At 40.3% G+C, this 23,481-nt stretch overlaps 1 protein-coding gene across 3 annotated transcripts in view; it reads right to left on the minus strand.

The window, feature by feature from the left end:
* Nucleotides 1–559: 559 nt before the first annotated feature.
* The window catches only part of LOC129182586 (CCN family member 1-like), a 39,750-nt gene continuing 16,828 nt past the window's right edge, over nucleotides 560–23,481 (minus strand). For 2 of the 3 annotated variants that reach the window (XM_054778924.1, XM_054778925.1), the window contains 5 exons: nucleotides 11,952–12,165; nucleotides 9,472–9,725; nucleotides 6,733–6,877; nucleotides 6,452–6,627; nucleotides 560–2,152 (listed from right to left, as the gene is read on the minus strand). In XM_054778924.1, the coding sequence (XP_054634899.1) occupies nucleotides 1,838–2,152; nucleotides 6,452–6,627; nucleotides 6,733–6,877; nucleotides 9,472–9,725; nucleotides 11,952–12,165 (1,104 nt within the window). In that variant the 3' untranslated portion in view covers nucleotides 560–1,837. Of the gene's footprint in view, nucleotides 2,153–6,451; nucleotides 6,628–6,732; nucleotides 6,878–9,471; nucleotides 9,726–11,951; nucleotides 12,166–13,137; nucleotides 13,611–23,481 lie in introns of those variants that run through there. The other variant, XM_054778923.1, reaches the window with a different exon arrangement.

The raw sequence follows: 23,481 nt of genomic DNA on the forward strand, positions 1-23,481 counted from the left end.
GATGTAGGTGTCTGTGTTCTGACTTCCCCTGAATGACTACAGAGGGTTCACCACAAGATCTAAACCATTGGTGAGCCTCAAAAACAGGAAGACCAGTTTTGTCAAACATAATCAAAACAAGCCTCTCCGGTTCTGGAACAGCATCGTATGGACAGATGAGAAAAGATAACTTGTACCAGAGTGATGGGAAGCAAAGAGTATGGCGTAGCAAAGGAACTACTCGTGATCCAAAACATACCAGCTCATCAGTGAAGCATGGCAGTGGTAGTGTCATGGCATGTGCATGTATGGCTGCCAATGGAACTGGTTCCCTGACACAAGCAGCAGGATGAATTTTGAAGTGTTTCAGACAATATTTTCTGCTCATTCTGCCAAATGCTTCAGAACTCATTGGATGGCGCGTCACAGTGCAAATGGACAATGACCTGAAGCATACTGCAAAACCTGCTGCATGCTGGAGGCTATCCCAGCTGACTTCGGGTGACAGGCGGGATATACCCTGGACTGGTCGCCAGCCAATCGCAGGGCATATAGACAAACAACCATTCACACTCACATTCATACCTATGGACAATTTAGAGTCACCAATTAAACTAACATGCATGTTTTTGGAATGTGGGAGGAAACTGGAGTAAAGTGTCCATCCATCCATCCATTTTCTATGCCGCTTCTCCTCATTAGGGTCACGGGGGTATGCTGGAGGCTATCCCAGCTGTCTTCGGGCGAGAGGCAATAAAGCGTGAGAACACCTAATTAAAATTGTCACAGTAAATGCTTATTCTCGCCAGCAGAGGGCGGCATTTACTCAACGGTTTGTTGTTAAGGCAGGTGCTGAGGCCTCCCCTACATTCCGAAAAACTGACTTTCTGCATATTTTGTGGCGTTTTCTGCTCACCCCAGACTGTTTACTCGTGACGTACAAAACCCCCCAATTAATTTAGCCATTGAAGTAACTGAAGTTTGCAGGTTTGGAAATATGTGTTTCTTTATTTTGCTCAAACTGCTACACATTCTAAGGGAAACACTGAAAATCCCTGATCTAAGTAAAATCAATAAAACATTTAACTAGAAACTTCAGCTGTGGGCCCAACACATTTCTAATAAATCTGCAGTTCAAGATACAAAAGGGGAACTGAAGTGTAATCCAATAAAAAGAAATGACATTTATTCAAAATTATCATCTTGCTCCAATTAATTCATAATCATCTTTGAGAGTTGGCTTCTGCCCACTCCTCGTTTGTTCACTTCCTGCGTTGCACTTTCCATCATTAGCTGGAGTGACGTCACTCAGTGCTGTGTCAACATGACCGCTTATCAAAATGCAAAACAAAACAAAAACTACTGCAGTCTGTGCTTTAAACTGCCGTGCCGACGTCATTTTTCCCAATAAAAGCCTCAAAAGTTATTTTGCAGCTTGTCAAGTAGCATCAGTGCATCATGGGATATGATTTCAAGACTTGAATTGTGGCCAACATGTCAAAAGGTCCTTTTGCATTGCGGTTAAAGTCTTCAAAGTGCTTTACTGCTCTCAAAGTGTGTCTTTCTTCATGCAGGCTTCCAGCAAGGTCTCAAAATACTCACACCAGAATAAGCAATTCTAACGTGAGGTGAGGGAAGTGAGTGTTTCAGGGCTTTAATTTAGCTCCCACGTCTGAACAAGGGCACCCCTGGGCCACACGCAATACAACCAGGGGGGCTTCCTGCTTGTTGGCAGGTGGGTGTATTATGTGGTCTTTACTCACTTAGAGCCAGATGAGAAAAAAACCCCTAAAAACTGGCTCGTCGTCTTCCTCAGTCATCCTTTCATTGCAATAAAAGTGCAACAGAAAGTCACACATTAATCTATGAATTTGTGTGTGTCACCGTACATCCAGTGTTGTGGCGGGAGGGCCACGTCGTTCAGTAGGCCACAGTCCTCCACGCTGCATTTGCATGATTGAATGAACATGGTTGACCTCTGGAATCGCTGGCCATCAGGGCAGGCGAAGGTCACGGCCACGGTGCGTGTGCGGTGTGGCGAGCAGCAGCGTCCATCCGAACACACGTTGCAGGAGTTGGGACGGTAGAGGCGCACACTCACACACTCCCCAAAGGACAGGCGCAGGGGTGTCGGGGCTTTTTGGGTGGTGGAGCATCTCTTGCCTCTCTGTGACTGCAATGATAGCGTGTCCATAATCAGGAAAACATGTTGCCGTCTATTCTGATGGGATTCCAGCACAAAATTGTCACCCTTTATAGCGATTTCATTCAAATAAAATTAGAAGTCTATTTGAACAATTCTTATAAAGTACTGTACCTGTGTTTTTCCCCTTCATTTTCCTTCCCTCCTGATTAAAAATTTTGATTACACCATTCATTCATCATCTTCTGCTTATTTGAGGTCAGGTTGTGGGGACAGCAGCCAGGCAAGCCCAGCTCCTTCTGGCGGATCCCGAGGCGTTCCCAGGTCACTTGAGAGACGTAGTCTCGCCAATGTGTCCTGGGTCTTCTCTTCCCCGAAGCCTCCTACCGGTCGGATGTGCCCTGAACACCTCCCTAGGGAGACGTCCGGAAAGCATCCTGACCAGATGCCTGAACCACCTCATCTTGCTCCTCCCAATGCGGAGGAACATCATTGCTTCTCACTTTTTCCTGTAAGGGAGACCCCAACCACCCTACAGAGAAAAAACTCATTTTGGCCACTTGTGTACCTGCAGTCTTGTCCTTTCGGTCACTACCCAAAGCTGATGACCATAGGTGAGGGTAGGAACGTTGATCGACCAGTAAATTGAGAGCATGAGAGCTCCCTCTCCACCACAACCGACCGATGCAGAGTCTGCATCACTGCAGACGCCGCAACAATGTGGCTGTCAATCTCGTGTTCCATCCTTCCCTCACTCGTGAACAAGACCCCGAGGTACTTGAACTCCTCCACTTTGGGACAGGATCTCATCCCTGACCGGGAGCTGGCACGCCAACCTTTTTTGGTAATGTACATATTATCAAAATATTTTAATACAATTTTTCTCTCAATATTTTTTTTTCACAATTATTTGCACCTCCAAACTGAAATGACCCAATTGTGGTGCAATTTGGAGTTGCCGTAATTCCTCACCACAGCACTTTGAATTTCTATCACGGTTTTTTAAAATATATTAATTATTAGTTGTGTCATCATCATTATTATTATTTTAAATCATACGGTTTTACGGCTCCATCGTCCACTTTGAACACCCACTTACTCTATCCAATATGGTTCCTTGCATGAGACGGTGACAATTTTTTCTCGATAAAAACTAATTTCTGCTTTTTCTTTTTACCTACAGAACAATTCCGCATTTTCACATGATTGTACGTCTCCATAAACGCACACTCTATGATTTTCCATTACACCGTATAGTCTTAAAACACACCAAGCATGAAAAAAAAGCTTCTGGTGTGTGTCCAACATAGAGCATCAATATAGACCCACCACATACATGTGGAGCTTAGATACGGACAGTTGCTTGGCAGGAATGCTAAGGCTGGATGGAAGATGATTGATATATATATATATATATATATATATATATATATATATATATATATATATATATACATACATATATATACACACACACACACACACACACTAAAAACTAAAACGCTGCAGAGAAAATCAGCACTCATGCAGTTACAATTGCATGTGCCGCTTACCCCAAAAAATGTCTTTGTTGCTAGAGTGGAACCTTTCAAGTAAAGTCTTACAAAAATCAGTTTTCGTCAAACTTCAGCTCAGGGAGCAACTAAAGAATGAACACCAGAAGTGCATTTTGTATTTTGTTTTTTTTTTGCAATGCCCTCTCAGTCGTGGTAAAGAAGACAAATGTCATGATTGACATAGAACCGGAACTACAACTTCGATTCATATTATTGTGGCATTGTCCTGGCTGCTCAGTATAATATGGCTGAGTCAACAATAAGTCACGGATAAAGTACGGGAATGTACCCTGTAAAGCAGAGGTGGGTGCAAGTCAGTGTTTTGAAAGTCTCACGTCTTTAATCTCAAGTCTCGAGTCACCAGTCATTGGTGGGTGGGTGTGGAAGTATTAAAGGGTGCACACTTGTCAGTGTGGAGGAGGAGGAGAGAGGAAAGGCTAGGAAGACGCTTTTTATGCTACTATATACCATATTCTGCTATCATACTTACTTGTTCATATCCTCAGTTAGCTATATCCTGGTCTCAGCAATAAATCAACCACATGAAACGCATTCTGGAGTTCAGCGTCTCGGTCAAGCGCATCACACAGGCAAAAATAAAAAGAGGCTGCATCAAAAGTTACAAGCACTGTTTAGTGTCTCCCAAATAAAAAGCCATTTTAGCAGTGTAACAATCTATCAAATTTGACAAATACAATGAATGCGTTTTGAATTGTTTTATTTTTTTAAATAAAATAAGATGAGTGTGACAAGGCCTAGTCACAGAAAAAGAGAGTGCTGACATAGCGTTCAGGATTTAAGTAATCGTTCTTAACCCTGATTAGATGTTTATAGAGGCATTCATCGAGGCAGATTCAAAAGGAAAATATGTTGTCTTGCTGGAAATTACATAACAATCACGTTAATTGAACACTTCGAATGGGGACACATTTTATTCAACGCATTCACTGTAAATGTCAAGTATTTTCAAGTCATCCGACTAAAGTCTGAGTCAAGTCCAGAGTCATTGATTTCAAAGTCCAGTCTTTGATGATATCGTCAAGTCCAAAAGTCATCAAAACTGTGATTTCAGTCAGACTTGAATCCAAGTCGCGTTACTCGGTCCACATCTCTGCTGTAAAGTGAGCTGCCTTTATTCTTAATGTGAAGAGACTAACCTCCCAGGTAAGCGTCATTCTTCAACATTACAGGTGAATGGATAATACACTGTGAGACTTCTTTTCACACTTATATGACGGGTACTGTCCCTTACCAGTTCCCTTGCTGTTAAAGATTTTATCATGGCAAACATTTGAGCCCTGGAACAAGTTAACCTTTAAAAGCCTCCAGCCCCCTGCACTGGGGGCAGTTGCGTTGAGTCTGTGCTGCCATGGTAACTGCTTGTATCAATATACACGTCATAAATCCACTTGCAACTAGAATAACCTCAGCTAAAAGCTCAACAAAAGTAATTTTAGAAAACCAGTAGGCAATTGAAACCACAAGCACTGAAGTGGACAAAAGTCGAACCCGTGTAAACAGTCCAAGACCAGCATATGTTTGAATAGTTTCATAAAACAGAAGACCAATGTGACACATTTCACAGCAACCTTCTACAATGCAATAATTCAGTCTGTTCGCTGCACCGCCATCACAGTTTGGCTTGGCTCTGCGACCAAACTGGACAAGAGCAGACTGCAACGGACAATCAGGGCCTCAGAGAAAACCACCGGGACCAGCCTGCCCTCAAGAGAAGAACTGCACCGGTGCAACATCTCTGCGGACCGCTCACATCTCGCCCACAAACTGTTCCAATTCCTCCCCTCTGGTAGGTGATACAGAGCACTTTCTTCCCCCTGGCTGTCAAACACTTGAATTCGTCTTGTATGCATCTACTGTATGTATGTATGTACAGTATGTACATACGTACTACCTTATTATTTATGCACATTTATATATTTCTATTACCAAGCACTGATATTTTGCACCCACAAGCATTTGTACTACACACTGTGCTGGACATAACACTTGTCAATTTGTGACCTGTAACATTGTAAATACCATAGCTGTAATTATTCTATAATATTCTTTTAAATATGTATAGTAGTATTCTCCTTCTTCTCCTTATATGTAAACTTATTTATTATTGTTGTACCTTGTAACACAGAGCAATGTAGACCGGAGACAAATTGCTGGTGTGGTAACACACATTGCAAATGCTTGTGATTCTGATTTGAAAGCCAACACTTAGCCGTTTAGTTGGTACAAGTATCGTTCCTCTACGAGTAAAACTCGCTGGATGGGTAGCTTTAGTTGAACTCACCCAGCAGCTTAGAAAGAATAATAATAATAATAATAATAATAATAATAATAATAATAATAATAATAATACATCTACATACAAAATGTATCCATGCAGACTGTGTAGACGTTATTTTTTTAGATGTGTATTAAATTCAATGAATAATAATAAATAACAACAAATTGTCTATTATTTCATTTTAGTTTTATTATTCTGTGTTTTTGTATATGGTTTATTTTGCGATGGGATTTGCCAGCCTATGTAGCACAGAGTTGATGTTTTCTGCCTCGGTCTGAGACGCTAACATGGAAACAGAGTAAAAGTGTATGTTTTCCACCTAAGGTCAAACAAGGACAGATAAGCGCTAGCTTATTTTGTTTGGTTAGGTGTTATCACAAGGTGTGGAGGTTTCACTTTATGTGATAAGACTTTTTCCACTTGGTGCCCTCCTTATGCTCTCTTGCCACATTCAAAAAGTCAGGTAGACTTTACCTTGCTGGGAAAAGTCATGACGCTGCATGGCCGCACCGTACAGAGCCTCGTCTCTCTTTCCAGCCTGCACTGAGGATTCTTGTTGGAGAGGCGAGAGGAAATGCCCATCCCGCAGCTGCGTGAGCACTGGGACCAGTCAGTGGTGAGGATGGGACACTTCTTCTGGGGGTCCCACACTGAAAACAGCAAAAGTACAACACACATTTTCGTATGCACAGTACGTTGATAGATTGCTACGGTAATATGAAGACAAGTCCATATGTAGCGGTCTCTTCTCTCACCAGGCAGATGATTGTAGCCTCGTTCACCTTCCCAGCCATTCGTCTGGAGAGGGGCAATGTCATTCTTCACGAGGGGCTCGTTTTCATGAGGTCGAAGGGCAGGATGACGCTCCAGTTTGGATTGGTGTCTTTTTGGAAAGGGCATCTAGAGTATAAGATAAAGCACAAGATGAGCTTAGAAAGTTGACCAGAAACCAAATGACATTTTTGCTAAACAAAAAAATATGCCGCAAACCACCGGCTAGCAAGTGTTATCATTAGCGGCATGTACAGTACATACTGTACCCAACGTGTGTGCACATACGCAGAAGCAGTTGCAAAGAATTTGCAGTCATGCTGTTGTTATGACAGGCTGTACATTCAAAGATAACTCAAGTTGTTCGCTAAACTTTGCCAAATCTTTATCATTAGCTCCCTTGTTGAGCGTGGTTAATTGGTTCCAGACCTGACTGCGATCAGTGAATTTCCACAAAGTAGGATTTCAAATTAACAAATGGAATAATTTCAGCATGGAAAACCTGTTTATGACCCTCTAAACAAGTTTTTTTTTTTTTTTTTTTTACCAGATTAGACCCCTAGAGGTGGTTAGCATATTGGCCACACAGTCAGGAGATAGGGAAGACCTGGATTCAAATGTCGATTCAAACCTCCACGTGGGCATCTGTGTAGAATTTGCATGTTCTCCCCGTGCGTGGGTAGGTTTTCTACAGGTACTCCGGTTTCCTCCCACATTCCAAAAACCTGAATATTAGGTTAATTGGTGACTCTAATTTGTCCATAGGTATGAATGTAAGTGTGGATGATTGTTTGTCAGTATGTGCCCTGTGATTGGCTGGCGACCAGTCCAGGGTGTACCCCGCCTCTCGCCTGAAGTCAGCTGGGATAGGCTCCAGCATACCGCCGCGACCCGAATGAGGATAAGCGGCATAGAAAATGAATGGATAGACCCCCGTAGACATGAAATAACACCCCTATTTTCGCCTTTACACTCCTAATATTCTTTGTTTACACCACATTGTCCAACTCTAATGTGCGGGCTCAATTAACGAATTTTTGAAAACCTGCAATAGAGTGAGAGAGACATGTTCATACTGCAAAGTGGCGAGTGACAACTGTATATGCCCACAGCTTTGTAAAAAAACAAACAAAAAAGGTTTCGCTACACATATTGAAACAAATCCAGGAGCCTGCCAACTATCAGTCAGATGTGGTAGCTGTAAGTTTGATGATTTAACTTTTCTTCAGTGAATAGGGTAACCTAGCATGATGTTGCTGTTAAAATGTGAGTGTAATGTTAGCATTGTAGCTCGTACAGCTATGCTACGGTTGCTAACATTTGTGTCCTCGTCCCACTCCTTAATGTTAGGTCATATGTGACATATGGCATTTATTACGTTGGACAAGGGCAGAGTTACAGTGGAGGCCTACAGAGCAACATGTTTATGTCAACACCCCTCGGACTAGCTATTGATATGACTGATGTTGATATAATCAAAATTGACACTGAAACTAGCCATTGCTTACACATTTACTTGCGAGTTTCGCCCGAGGCATACTGTAAGCAGAGAGCCCAGCCACCCTATGGAGAAAACACATTTCGGCCACTTGTACCCACAATCTTGTCCTTTTGGTCACGACCCAAAGCTCATGACCATAGGTGAGCGTAGGAACGTAGATCGACCGGTGAATTAAGAGCTTTGCCTTTCGGCTCAGCTCCCTCTTCACCACAATGGACATCATGATGCAGAGTCTGCATCACTGCAGACACCGCACCAATACGCCTGTCAGTCTCACATTGTTCTAGAAAACCAAACATTTAGAAGTGAAAGGACGGACCAATATATGTTCATTCTTCCAGAACCGCTGTGTCTCATATGCTCTGAGACTGTAGCGCCTGTAACTGTAACTGTACAAAGGAGTGTTACCTAAGGATTGTATGGATATTGGAGCAAAACAACATCTTTTGCTGACAGGAGAGTTGAGGAGTGCTTCTGCTGCAGAGATCTCACTCGAAGGTAAACAAAAAGAGGATTCAGGCAAATTCCAATGTTGAAGAGATACTTATTAAATTGTTATTTAGCATTATTTTTTCAAAGAAACTGGTGCAGTTTTATTTAACTTAAAAATAAGCCTCTTGTGTTCGTTCATTGTTTGTACAGTCAAACGTCTTATTTATGTGAAAATTGGTCCCGTTTTCTTTTACGTGCAATTTAGGTGCCAAAATAAATGTGTTGTAGGGCAGTGGTTCTCGGTTATTTTCTGTCATGCCCCCACTGGAGGACAGAAATATTTTTGCGTGCCTCCCCCCCATTTGAAATACGATTGAAAAACTGATAAGATCTATTTATTTATCAGTACTGTACAGCACTGGTTGTTGGGTGATGTGCAGGGTTTCATTACATGATATTCATATGAGCCTGTCTGTGTGACACAATTTAAGGCAAAATAAGGTTCAGACCTTCGCTGTGGAAAAAATTTCATAAACGGACCTTACTCCATTTTAACTGAAGACGCCTTATATGATATTTTATACAGTAAGAGCTGCGGTGGTAATTTTGTTATATGGCATGATAGCAGACTAGCTGGGATCGATTCAACAGTGTCATCTGCTCTCTGAAGACTCCATTGACAGAATTCTTAACAAAACAATGATAATACTATACCATTATTGTTCATTTCTTGCCTATTCCAAATACAGAATAGTGTACAATGACAACATTATTGCTTTCAATAACAAACCTGTTTGTGATGTTTAGGAGGAAGGCCCCAGGTGCCTTTGTGGCAGTTCACAGTGAAGCAGCACTGGCCAGGCATCCTGACCAACTGTGGGAACGGGCAGGATGGCGAGGCCGGAGGCATCTTGTAATCACAGAGGGGTGCACAGCCCACAGCGCCATCTATGCAGGTACACTGGTGCTTACATCTCACACGGAAGCTCTCACCATTCTGGTAGATCCTGCCGCTGTACTCGCACGTGCGTCCTTCTGATTTGGCTGGAAACAGAAGCCGTGACTCTTCTTAATAACAACATTGACTCACATTCCGTGGAACGTGGATTGTTAACACGTTATGTTCGCACGCCACAACTCATACAAGATGTATTGACATACTCTTTTATTTCAACACTGAAATATGACTCTCCCAATAAACACAATAACTTTCCATGGCAACAACATTTTAGACTGAAAGGTCAGTGGAAATAAGGATACAAGAAGTGTCAGACTACTCGTCTCCAAAACGAGAAGGACCTGCTATTCATAGATTGTGGGTCAGCGCTTGGCATGAAGCTTATTTTTATCTCGATTACTTTTGCTCCCACAAAACATCCTCCACTCTCTCCCTCAACTTGCTCATGTTTCTGCATGTGCAGGCTCACATGCTACAACCTATACTGCTGACTTTGTGGCTAACCTAAACACTGGTACTCTCTTACACAGGCGTCATTGTTTTTTTGATTTTGATTTTTTTTTTACATCATATTTTCCAGACAGACCATTATGTTGCAATAAGCAGAAAAAGTGTTGCAGAAAAAAACTGCTAAACAGCCCGTAACGGTGACAAAAAAGTTGCGAGTGGTAAGGAGGGTGAGAAACACTATCGAATTTGATCTCGCCGGGCTGTACGGTAAATCCACATCAGTAATTCTATCCAACGTTCTATCCATTCATCATTTAGAATTTGTTTTTTGTAAAACTATAATTATTGTCTGTAAAATTATCGGATTTTGTGTGTCTGGAACGGACTATTTGGATTTATAATATTTCCTATGGGAAAAAGTTTCGGTGTTCATCTGACCTTTTGGAATGAACTAATAACAAAAACTGAGGTACAGTAATCCCTCGTTTATCACGGTTAATTGGTTCCACACCCGGCCGCGATAAGTGAATTTCCACAAAGCAGGATTCAATATAAATAAACTGAATATTTTTGTAGTTCGAGCATAGAAAACTTGTTCAGGATTTTCACCTTTATTAGAGACCTTATAGCACCCTTATAGTCACCTTTACACTCATATAACCCAATATAGTAGATGTAACAAGAGGAAATAAGCCATTTAAGACATAAATAAGACTTGTGTGTGTTTCAATAAATGTCTTCTGGACATGTGGACAGTAAGTGACATTGTGGATTGAGAGTTGAGTTTTAGCTGGAGTGCAGCCACAACAGTAGCCTGTGTTGTTATCATGATGATGACTATTATTATTTTTATAATACTGTTCATTTATACCATTTTTATGCTTGAAAATCCTTAAATTTATGCCAATAATACGTAACATTTGCTTAAATATGCATTTTTTGGACTAATAATAGGCTGTAGTCAACCACGAAACAGCCGTCATTTATTAACTAACAAATTTTTGAAAAACTGCAATAGAGTGAGGGAACGAACTCCGATGGAGCGAAGGACGACTGTACCACTTTAATATCAAACGTTTTGGACAGCTTGTCCGCTTTAAAGAGTCAGCCATTTTGTAATGTGCGTTACTGCCACCTACAGGACCAGAGTGGAACAACTGCAACTCCCAACAGTTTTTTTTATATTACATTCCATTATATTATATTATTAGCATGTTGGCCACACAGTCAGGAGATCGGGAAGATCTGGGTTCGAATCTCTGTTGGGCATCTCTGTGTGGAGTTTGCATGTTCTCCCCGTGTGTGCGTGGGTTTTCTCCGGGTACTCCGGTTTCCTCCCACATCCCATGTTAATTGACGACTCTAAATTGTCTATAGGTATGAATGCGAGAGCCAAAGGTTGTTTGTCTATATGTGGCCTGCGATTGACTGGCGACCAGTCTAGGGTGTACCCCGCCTCTCGCCCCAAGTCAGCTGGGATAGGCGCCAGCATACCCACGACCCCTAGTGAGGATAAGCGGCATAGAAGATGGATAGACATTAATATTTCTATCCATCATCCATCCGTGTGTATATATATATATATATATATATATATTTTTTTTTTATAGGTACAGTATATTATATTCATTTTTTTATATAATTGTCTATTTTTATATATTTTAGGTGTCACTTTTTTATTTTCAATTTTTATTAAGAGCAGAAAAAATCTGGAACAATTTGCCTTCCATGCCCATGAGTTTTCCTTACACCCCTGCATTAGTCACCCAGCTCGGAAGAGGTGACCTACCACTAATTGGTGTTATTGCTCTACGGCATAGTCCATCCTCCTCCCAGCATGCAATGCTCCCATCACCCCTTACCCCGACAGACACCCCAGGCCACGGTCACATCGTTGCCATAATTGCACTCCAGGCCTTTGTGATGGTCACAGGGTTTCATGGGACTGCAGTCTTGATTAAGCTGTGCAGCGCACACTTTGCAACACCCACATCCGTCTGGTACAGCGCTAATTCCCGGTGGGCATATCGAGGACTCCGCAGGGCACTCACACACAGCCGGACAGCTTGCTGTCACCTGAAGGAATCACATTGTCAAAACAAATTCTGGACCCAAACTTTAGTAAAATACATCATGTATTGCAATATCATCAACATACAAACTAATGGTAAATACAGTAACTGAAATAGTAATGTAATGCCGTATCAACATACACTACGGATAAAGCATGAAGAAGGCAACAGACATTTTGAGTATGAAACTGGAAGTTTCAAATAAGCCCTTTCTAAAAAAAAACATGCTTTCTTGATGATAAAAAAACTGCAGTTGGTGGAACTGTAACCAAATGTACCCAGTTATTGGTGGACATGGTACACGAGAGCAAGACTTCTCAAGAAATCAAAGGATTAATTCTGTGCGGGTTTTTTTTTTTTCCTTTTTGGACTTTTTTGCAATACATTTCAAAAAGAAGACGCATTCTAATCAAGACGATGAGAAAAGGAGAAGATACACAAGATACATACTTGGTAAGACTGTGTTTTTAGAACTTATTTTTACTCGTGTGCCTTCTGTTAAAGTGGGTTATGTGTGTCATTGCGCCTTGGATTGCATTGGATTAATGCACTGCTTTAATAAGAGTGTTATAAAATGCCATTTAAAAAATTGTCTGTACAGGAAATTAAGATTTTCCATTGGTCACAGTTTCACACCGTGGAACAGATTATTTCCATTTCTATTCTTTCCTATGGGGGAAATTGTATCCAAATTGTGTTGGACCATTCACTATATTCCAGTTTGTTGTAAAGTCAGTAGTTTAAGTAGATTTGAGTCAACATGCACAGAGCCAACATTATTAGAGCTGTATCTACTATAGAAAGCATGGAGAATCTCATTTTATAACCCCAATAATCTTAAAAACATGTACATTAAAAGGACATCTACCATATCATCCAACAGTTGACATAGCTGTTCTTTAGCCAATCTTTTAACAGACTGCCAGTAATTGGACTCTTGTTTTCACAGTTACATAAACTCCTGTAAGGAACCTACCTGTGAGATAAAGGCTGTTGTCATTAAAATCAGGCAAATAAGATATTCCATGTTTCACAAGGAAATATACAGTATATATTCAATCCGTGATCCACTGAATGGCGGTCAGTCCGAAATAGTTGCAGTCCCTTTTCAGATCTTAGTCCAAGTGTTCCCACAGGGACAACTGTCCTAAACACCAATTTATACCACCTGGTAGATTCCACTCCTCTCCTCACTGCTGACCAATCAGTGTGCAGGGTGCAACAGAGACGTTTCCAAATGGGTGTGGCTGTACCATAGTTAATTTTCTGATTGGATGGGCATATTGGAATGAATGCAGCCATTCATAAAATTGTAAAAAAAAATGTAGTGCTGCTCTGTGTTTATTTTATGGGTTAAAAATTAAAATGTAACAGACCCTTTCAAGTCACATTCCTGCTTTTGTGGCCAGTGCTCTCTAAGCGCTAAGTAAATATATTCAGCTGGGCCAGACGGCGTGGTTACATTGGGGAGACCTCCACCTTTGGAAAAAAAGGGGATGGAATTCTCTGTTGTTCCAGACCAGTGTTGAAAATGAAAGTGGAGGGTACTGAACCTCCACAGCGTAATCTAAAATATGTTTTCTTCAAATGTAAGTTTAGATTGTTTTGCACTATTTAGGCACTGTATTTCCTCATGTAGTGTCCTGGAGGATGTAGAGTACACGAGAAAAAGTCAAAATCTGGAATAGTTCAGAATCAACATTTATCTAATAAAATGATAAAAACACAGACAAAAAAATAAAAAAAGCACACTCGCCGCTCACTCGTAAGCATTTGTCTGGAAGACATCCAGTAGAAGTGGCGAACAAACCCTTTCCCAGGCTGACTTACTGTATACATAAAATATAACTCACCTATTTGTTCATATAACTCACATAGAACCTGAACAACACCGGTCTGTCTCCTTTCTTTGTGTCGTAACAGGATCATTTAAGCTCTACGCTGTTCATATGATGAGGTGCTCAAGTGCACTAGTATTTTTGAGTGTGAGGGATAAGCTTTTAGACATCAACCAATCAGAGGACAGGAAAATGCTGACGCTACTGTTGACAAAAACAAATATAACATACACATACAGGTACTGGAGGCTAAGACGGCACGTTATTAAATAAAGATAATAGACTGTTGGGAATTAATAAATAGCTCAAAAGGTAGAATTTAAGTTGTAAATTTACTAATTACTAATTGTGTAATTACTACTGCACTAATTACTCGTCATTCCTTTGTGAGTACTCTCCCACTATCCAACTATGTTCTGTTCTATTTCATTTGTCCATGCAATGTCTAATCACTACTACACTTATTAATAACTCTTCATTTTTGTGAATTCATTTTCAGTACTCACCCATTATCCAACTGTGTTCTATTATGTGTATTTCATACATATTATTTATCATGATTGTCATGTGAAGTAGTTACGGTGACAAGAATTTTTGATTACTATTTTACCTCATTATTACATTATCTTATCATTGTTGATCTAAAGTGTGCATTTGGAATACAGGAAGTGAACAAATGCATTGCATTTTATGTAAAACGATGCTTCTTCCTACTCCTTTTGGACATTGTGGAACTATGAATTATAACATGTGATGTATTCCAGTGTAACTTGTATGCATGTTCAAATAAATTAAACCATTACCATTACCAAATTTTGTTTAGGCCAGCAGAGAAGACTTTTCTGGCCCTTACTACAAGCCACTGTAAAATAAAATACAGTAAAAAATAATTTGCCAACAGAACAAGAACATTTTGTCAGATTATTTTGCTTAATTTAAGTAATATATCTCAGATTTCAGAAAAAAATATTACTTCAGATAAGTAAATTGGACTTTTGATCTTCCACTTTTTGCAATGTAAAATGATTACTACCAAGAAAGTGCTGATGCAGGAATGATGGGAGGATAAAGGAGGGTAGAAGTGGGGTTACTGCTTTAAGGACAGCTCTTATTGAGGTTGGGCCTCATATTGGTTGGCTGTCCTTCCTTTCTTAACCACACATTTCCAGCCACACCTGCTCTAACACAGAGCTCCTCTTTGATGTAAGAAACGTGATATAGTCACACTGCTGAATGGTAGCTTCCTGCAGGCATGCTTACAGAGTTCTAGCATTGCTCTATCAAAACATCTCCAAATGGTCTGTGGACGGGCAAATCTGTCGTGCACTGTTGACCGTATTCTAATTGCCCTTGAAGCATGTTTTTGTCAGTTTAAAAGTTGCAAACACTGGTAGGTTTTCACACATTTTAGATTTTTTTTTATTATATACTACAAAAAATGAAGTTTATAGGCCCTGTCACACCTTGACGATTTAGCCAGCTTACGCCAACGTATGAAAAAATTGGCCAATACGCTGGCGTACGTCCAATAAGTTATGGGTAAGTTTTGTATAAGTTACGAGCACGCTGAAGCATGCCGGCATACGTCATAGTACGTCCAAGTTGTCCAAAAATTTTGTGCATGCACAAAACATTTCGACGTATGTCAACGTATGATCAATACGTCCCGCATCCGCGGGCAATAAGTTATGCGATCGTTGACGCCCGTTCACACACGTTATTTGTAAGTTACGTACAAGTCAAAGTACGTCAACATACCTTGAGACAGAGCTGTCTTCTTGGCGAGTGAAGATGGATGCTGTTGTTATTGTATTTGCAGGTAAGTTTGCAGCTTGACCAGTAGAGGGCACTGTGACACTGGGAATGGAACCAACTTGTTTTGATTTTATCAACTTTATTAATGCATTAGCAAGTCACAAATCCATGAGTGATATGAATGACACTTGTCGTGTGCGAAGCTGAACGAACCAATCGCGGTGAGGTAAATGGTCTCTCGGGCGGGACCTCGGCTGAACAAACCAATCACGGTGAGGTATATGGTCTCGAGGGCGGGACCTCGGTCAAACGAACCAGTCACGGTGAGGTATATGGTCTCGAGGGCGTACACACATGAACGATGTGATTGTTACTGTGCTTCACATTACACGCAAGCCTTATGCCAGGGCAGTTGATAACAGAGGACGAGAACAAGAAATGCATGTTGCTCCAACCTAGCAACCGGTGGCCATCTTTTGAATGTAGATGGACGTCAGCAACATCGATACGTATGGTACAAGTAACAATGCCACAACTGTCATCATCATAAAGTTCACCAACAAGAATCACAAAGCGGCACTGCTGAAATAGAGAAGTAAGCTGAAAGGAACAAATGTCTACATGAATGTCAAGTCAGTCAAACTTCATTTTTATAGCACATGTAAAATAACCTGGGTTGACGAAAGTGCTGCATAAGCCATACAGACAATAAAACTAGCCAGTATCAGAGTCGTTCATACCCAATTCAGGGAGCGACACTTCCCTTTTATCGGAGGTGTTAATAACAGGATAGGATTATACCACTACTCCGCCCAGGCTTAGTGTAACGAACCAATAGGAGGAGGGTGTTGGCACACCAATTCCGCCCACTCTTACTGTATTTAAGGCCTAAGCTACCAGCACTTATTAGTTCGCTGACGAAGCTCTTCGGATGAGGAGCGAAACGTCCGACACCTTCTTCACAGAAGTACAGATGACGCCTCAAGAAGCCTTTTCCTCGATACAACTTAAAATATACAAAATGAGCATCTGACAAAACGTACCACCGACATCTCCAAGAAAGCAATCGACTTAAGGAAGGAGGGGAATATTCAAAGCATTTGGAGCACCACTTGCAAAATCTCATGTTAAAAACCTACATGGAAAACCGGAAGAAGCCAGTACAATGATATCCAGGAACGGGACAAATACTACATCATCTCGACTACAAGGAACACAAAAGGCACAACACCAAAAAATGCTGCAGATATGTTGAATTGTGTAAATTTAATCATGTGATGTTCCTTAATGTAATTTATTAAGCATGTCCGCAACAAACAAACTTTTACCATTGCCATTAAACGAGCCAAAAACTAAATTTAAATGAATGTCATTGTACTTGATTACACTGAACAGATGGTTGATGTAAAATATGACCTCCATATTGCCATAGCTAAGCAACAAGCTAATATTTTTTTCCAATGAACAAGATCTGCAGAACAAACAGATTTGTGCTTTAACAAGTGTTTTTGAAATCAATATGTTGGTATTATTCTAAAGCGCCCTGTAGATTTTAAGACCTTAAGAAAACAGCACTAGCTCTCGTTAGCATCACTGGATGTCATGAAGCATCTCATTTCATTCTGTGTTTTGTTTTTTTTTTACTTGGTAAGCAAATAACCACAAACAGAAAACATAGTTTTTAAATCACATGCATTCTTAGTTATAGAATAAGTTCAGTAGTAACTGTTCTTGAGTAGCACTCTACATTTGAAAGCAACAATGTTATTAATCTTCATAATAGCTTCTTCGGGAAGTTAAATGTGCCTGTCAACTTTCATTTCTGTTCTTGAGCTGACCTGACTGACTAGAATTTCTCTGAAAACCACTTAAGAAGTCTGAGACTGGGGTCATGACTCACCTTACAAAGGAAAGTACCTCAGGAAGCTTTCAGTCACAGCTCTAATGCTTTGGACCAAGGAGACATATTTTTTCATACTGACATTGTCAAAGACTCTGATTTCTGTTTTCAGTATTCTGTATTCTGTATTTACCCTATGATTGCAAACACATTAATAACTAATTATCTCTATGAAATAAAAGATTATTCGTGGTTAGCTTTATTTGAGGTCGTGGTTCTACAGAAAGTTGGTCTTAATGAAGTTAGTATATTTTTTCAACAAAAGATACATTAAAACATTTCTCACTTGTTGTTGCAGTTGCAGTGTTTAGGGTTTTTTCTGCTAGGGTATGTTATGTTAATTTAAATTAAACATGTACCGTTTTTTTCATAATTTTGCCCATGTTCCACAGCTATCTGTGAGACAAGAGCACACGCCTTTCCCTTTTCTGTGCTTTCTAGATGGTCGCCTCGTGCTGGCGGTTTTTCACTAACAATGCAGACAATGTGGATTCACCTATTTCGCCTCTGAAGCCCTCTAAAATATCATCCAACAATGCTCCTTTTACATGCCGTGACTGCATATTAACCAAGCTATAATGACATTACTGTAGGACACAGAAGAACTACATGTATGGCGGAGTGACACTGCGCCTTGTTCACAGAGCCTAGATCGACTGTGTGTAATTGTTTGTAATATCTTGAAAACTTTTTCCATTCTTTAATTAGAAACCTGCCAGTCATTCAAAGTCCTTTAGTGTGTGGCCAGCAGACACAAAGTAGTTAATAATAATAATACATTTCATTTTTAAGCACCTGTCAAAGAAACCAAGGACACTGGCTATAAAAAGCAGATAATCATAAAATAGAATAAAATAAGATAAAATAAAATGGCACCGTAATTAAAAAAAAGTAAGAGGTCCTGAATAAGTGGGTTTTGAGTGTATGATAATGCTGTCTGGTGGGAGTGACCTCCAAAGTTTGGGGCCAGAGCAGCTGAAATCTCTGCCACCCATGGTTGCAGATGTTTCCAAAAAAACTAGAATGATGTTTCCATGTTTTTGGCTGTTATCATCATAATCATCATAATGGATTCAATACTTTATTTGAAAAATTCTACTGAATACCTGTACATGTTTTAAATTGAAAAATAACGACACCACTGTATTACTTTTCAACAATTTCAAGTAAGTCTCAGAGGTTACACAATAGTATGTGTTGGCCAAAATCAAGCACTGATTCTGGAATTTAGACAGTTTAACACTCGAACTCCCAAGGCAGTCATTTTGACTGTTTTCAAAATTTGCAATGTCATAACTTGGTTAAAAAAAACCCTATGTACCCATAGGACCCTGACTTTTCCTAAATGTGTGTATATTTTATTCTAACATTAAAATTTCAAAACACAAAAGAGTTCTGAGTATTACTACCTCGAATGAACATAGCAGTCAAATTGACTGCCTGCTTTTTACAGGGGGTGTCATATTTCACTATTTGCTACATTTTTCCCGCCCTTCCTCCTGCTTTATTGGCTGTTTGTTTTTTATGCTCTGTGATGCTAAAACCTAGCTGTAGTGTCACTCTAAAGCCAAGAGAGACAAAAATGACAAGTAGAAAGAAGGTGACAGCTATGGAGGCTTTAGCCTTGCTTCAGAGAAAATGGTTGCAGTTCGAGTTTGCATGTGTCATTGCAGAGAAGTTATGTTAACACTCAATCGCTATAGTTTTCATTTAGTGTCCTGATGTGTTTTTTACCTATTCCACCAATTTATTTTTAGATCTCTTTAACGATAATCCAAATTATATACAAAGAGTCAAAATGACTGCGATGGTCATTCTAGTAGTTGCAGAATTCTGATAGACCGAGTGTTAAAAGTGCTTTAAGGAAGCCCTACTGGGAATACGCCATTTTATGTGTCTGACACTGTTTGTAGCTTTAATGCTAATGAACTGTGTTTGTTCAAGTCTTTCTCTGAGGTGTTTTGTGCTCTTCATCCACCTTTTACATGACACTGTAACTGTGAACTTGTCCACATTGTGAAAACTCTGAAAAACCACTGCCTGAGCAGCTCTTCAAAAGTGGAGCAAGCAAGTGAGGAAGATTAAAGTGTTGTATAATATCAGTGACTCATAGACTCCTTGCACTTTTGGAAATAGTTGGCTTATTGTTGCATTAATGCATGAAGTTATTGTTCGAGGTATTTTGACAGAAGTCAAAAAGAGTGACTGATATGCTGCCTAATTCCAGTAAGAATACATATAGAAGTCGCCAGATGGGTTTTTTTTTGTGTGTTTTTTGTGGGTGTTTTTTTTCTTCAAAGTTATATCGACAGCTACTGGCATGACATTCATATTACAGCATTTTCAGTCGTTTTTGCAGGTCAGTGTGAACCGAGATTGTTTTGACAACCTAGTTTCACTGTAAATGAAGGTTTTTAAAAACCCTTTTACAAGGTCATTGGGGTGTAAATGTAGCAGAGGTGAGCCAGAAAAACAAGAAACAATGCGAATAAACCACTGTAAATGTAGGAGGAACATTGATGCTGGGAGTGAAAGACAGAAGCAAAAGCAGATGTGAGGATGAAGAGGGGAGGGGGGGTTGGGCTTCACTCACAGGTGTTTCATGGAGAGTGAGCTTTGTTTTTACAAGGAAAGGACTGAGCGAGGATCAAGTGAGCTGGCTATGCTCCACTCTAATGGGCTTCTGGCAGTGTGATATTTCAAACAAAAACACACCCCTGCCATTTTAGCCCATACCACTTTGAAGGCCACGTTGACACACTTTTAACATACCAAGGTCATATGGACGAGAGAAATGGACGTTACATAATGCAAATGTGATTAACTAAAGGGAAAAATGTGGTAAAGAGAAAGAGAGTGAGAGCACAGGCAGTGATGACAGTGATTTTGTCCTGGAAAAAGTGTAAAAGCTAATCATGTGTTGTGTATGAGGTGACAGAAAGGACGAGGGCGTGAGTGTTTTCAAATAAAAGATGCCTGTCAGAAAAATGTGGGAAAACATGGGCAAGCTCATATGTGGAAGGTGTTTTGTGAGCTACGGTCTTAAACTTTTGAACAGCTGATGACAGCCTATTTCAGTTTAGCGTTTGTTTTTGCAATAAATTGCTTTCTTCTTTCCTCATTTGCAAGTAAAAAGTATAGGTATCAGCAATATTGGCCCTGTTTTTACTACTACTACTACTTTTATTTAATTTGCAGTATTTTTCACTCCTAACCTACAGTAAGGAGAGACTGATAAAACTAGTATTTTGTGGAGGGTGGCACTGACAACAATAATGTGACTGTAAGACTGTAGTTGTGTCACCCCCTAGTGGCACTTAAATAATGGCTCAAACTTGCTGATTACTCAAGCAGAGGTTTCCAATCCCTGGGCCGTGGACCAATACCGGGCCATGTGGAGTTCTAAATGGTACATGCAGAATAGTCCCCATAACTAGCAAGGGGAATTAATTAGTTATTATTATATAATTTATTAACATGTCTGTTTTTGGGATGAGGGAGATTTGAACACAGAACCTTATGGATGTGACACAGATCTTTTACACTGGTACCGTGCTGCCTTTAATCAAATGCATCAAAATTATTTTGTGATAAGAAATGAGGAATCAAAGATGTTTTGCAAAGCCAAAACACAATTACTTATTGCTTGTTATTCCTCTAGTTGTCATACATAAATTATTTTGCTACTCTTTAGGCCATTTGCAGCCTGCAGCTTGTTTTTTTTTTTATTGATCTGTGGCATATTTCATATCAGAAAAGAAGAAAAACAAGTGAGAAGAAATTGTAATGTTACATGAAAAAGTTGAAATATTAAAATGTTTCACGTGAACACACAAATAACCAAGATGAGATTTAGGCTGTTTTTCTTCAAATATGTTGAACCGCTTATCATATCTTGACCTACATTGGATTGTTTTAAGAATGTTTAATTAACTAAAGTTCAAGAATATCTATGCCTTCTTCAATTTTTCTCTGGAAAAGTTTGACATACATCTCTTTTGGACTTTCTGACAAATAAAATCACAAACAAAAATTGCATGTAAACTCCACAAGATGGAGCCACACACTTAATTGAAACAATGGCACCAGCACATAATTTGAATAACTGCAAGCATGCAGGCATTAGTAACACTACAATGTTCTTTTTACTGGCTCACCTCCATTGATTGTGGTTAAAAACTCATCTGACAATGATAGAGGTGCTCCCTTTCATCCTCTGCATTAGCCTTCCTTGTTATTCCACAATCTAAACCACTCACGCCCTCATTCTCCTCCCAAATTATCCCTCGTCCTGTCTTTTTTTAAAGGCCCTTGTTTACGATAGTGCATGGTCTCCTGATTGCACACCCTGGGTGCTGGGGCCCACAGCAAGAGGAAAATGGCATTTCCAAGACCAGAAAAAGGCACTGCCTGAATAATGAATGGTGAGCCTAAATATTCTCATCGTCAGAAAGGTGGGATTACCCTTTGTCCGGAAGCGATATTTGCCATTTCCCGTAAGGGACTACTTACCAGCTTTGCAAGCACAAATATGAGGATCTGCTCTGTTGTAACAGCAGATGTAAGATTTTAGCCCTGGTAAATAATTCACCAGTTACACAAAGAATTATAGAATTACATAGAACAAACAAAGCTTTTGTGTTCATGGGAGACATGGACTATCCTGAAAGCTACTACTATGCTGTAAAGGACATGCTATCGTTAGCCATGCATTCACTTCCCTCCAGTACAGTATATACAGTAAAGCACAGTGCACAGCCTTGGTGTTTTCCCAGTACAATACATTTGTGAGTGCACAATGACTGTATTGATCATAACAGTCAGTTTAAGTGAGCTGCTTCAAAGTGACAGCAATGTTGTAGCCATGTTTATACTTGCACACATTTTGTCTCTGCAGTGGAACACAGCTTCGTGTGCCACTGAGTAAATTTGTCATAAGCAGGTGTAAACTACGTAAATTGTGTGGGGCTGCGTGCTGGTGTGCAAAGAAAATTTTGAAATGTTGAATCTTTGTGAACTAGTCTCAACGTGAACCCATCGCACCCCATGCTCAAACAATGCGGCTGGTGCGTATCAATGCATGTCTGATTTACTGTACATGAATGGGTTGCCTTTTCCACCACCTCTTGGAGCAAGTCCACCAGGGAGCTCCAGAGGGAGGCATGATTGGCTCCCCCTGGAACTCTTGCGGACACAGGTAGCTGAATGAATCATTGCAGTGCCCCAGCAGCCATGGCCAACAAACTGCCTTGCTGGGAAGCAATGCATGATGGGAAGTAGATTAGCTGTTGTTTTCTATTCTATCCTCGCATTGGTACTTGTCTTGTATATTTCTTAGGTACCTTCTGAGTGTTAAGCACGCCACAATATGCCATTTTATGACGTGAACATGTGCGACTGAAAGTCTGTTGCGGCTTATACTGTATATGTACAAATCTGTTTTTCTCTCTAAATGTCGTGGGTGCGGCTTAAACACCAGTGCGTCTTATACACTGGAAATTATGGTAATCATAGTGCCCGGAACAATTCACACAGCTGCACCTTCCTTTACACTGCCATCCATTTTATACAGCTTATCCTTCCCTACGACATGGCGACCAGCTCAGGGTGTACCCCACCTCCCACCCAACTGGGATAGGCTCCAGCTCAAGGTACAGTGAAGATGAATCATTCCAAGAAGAGATAAGTGGAGGCACTAGTATTGCTGCTTTCCACTCGCTTCGTTCTAAAGCTCACCCCTTTGTGGATGCCTCCATACAAGACTGGACTGATCTGGAGGATTAACTCCATCACTTGCCACTACCATTACAACATTACCAACGCTTGT

Source organism: Dunckerocampus dactyliophorus, chromosome 6, assembly GCF_027744805.1.
Source record: "Dunckerocampus dactyliophorus isolate RoL2022-P2 chromosome 6, RoL_Ddac_1.1, whole genome shotgun sequence".
In the NCBI taxonomy this organism is placed as follows: Eukaryota; Metazoa; Chordata; class Actinopteri; order Syngnathiformes; family Syngnathidae; genus Dunckerocampus; species Dunckerocampus dactyliophorus.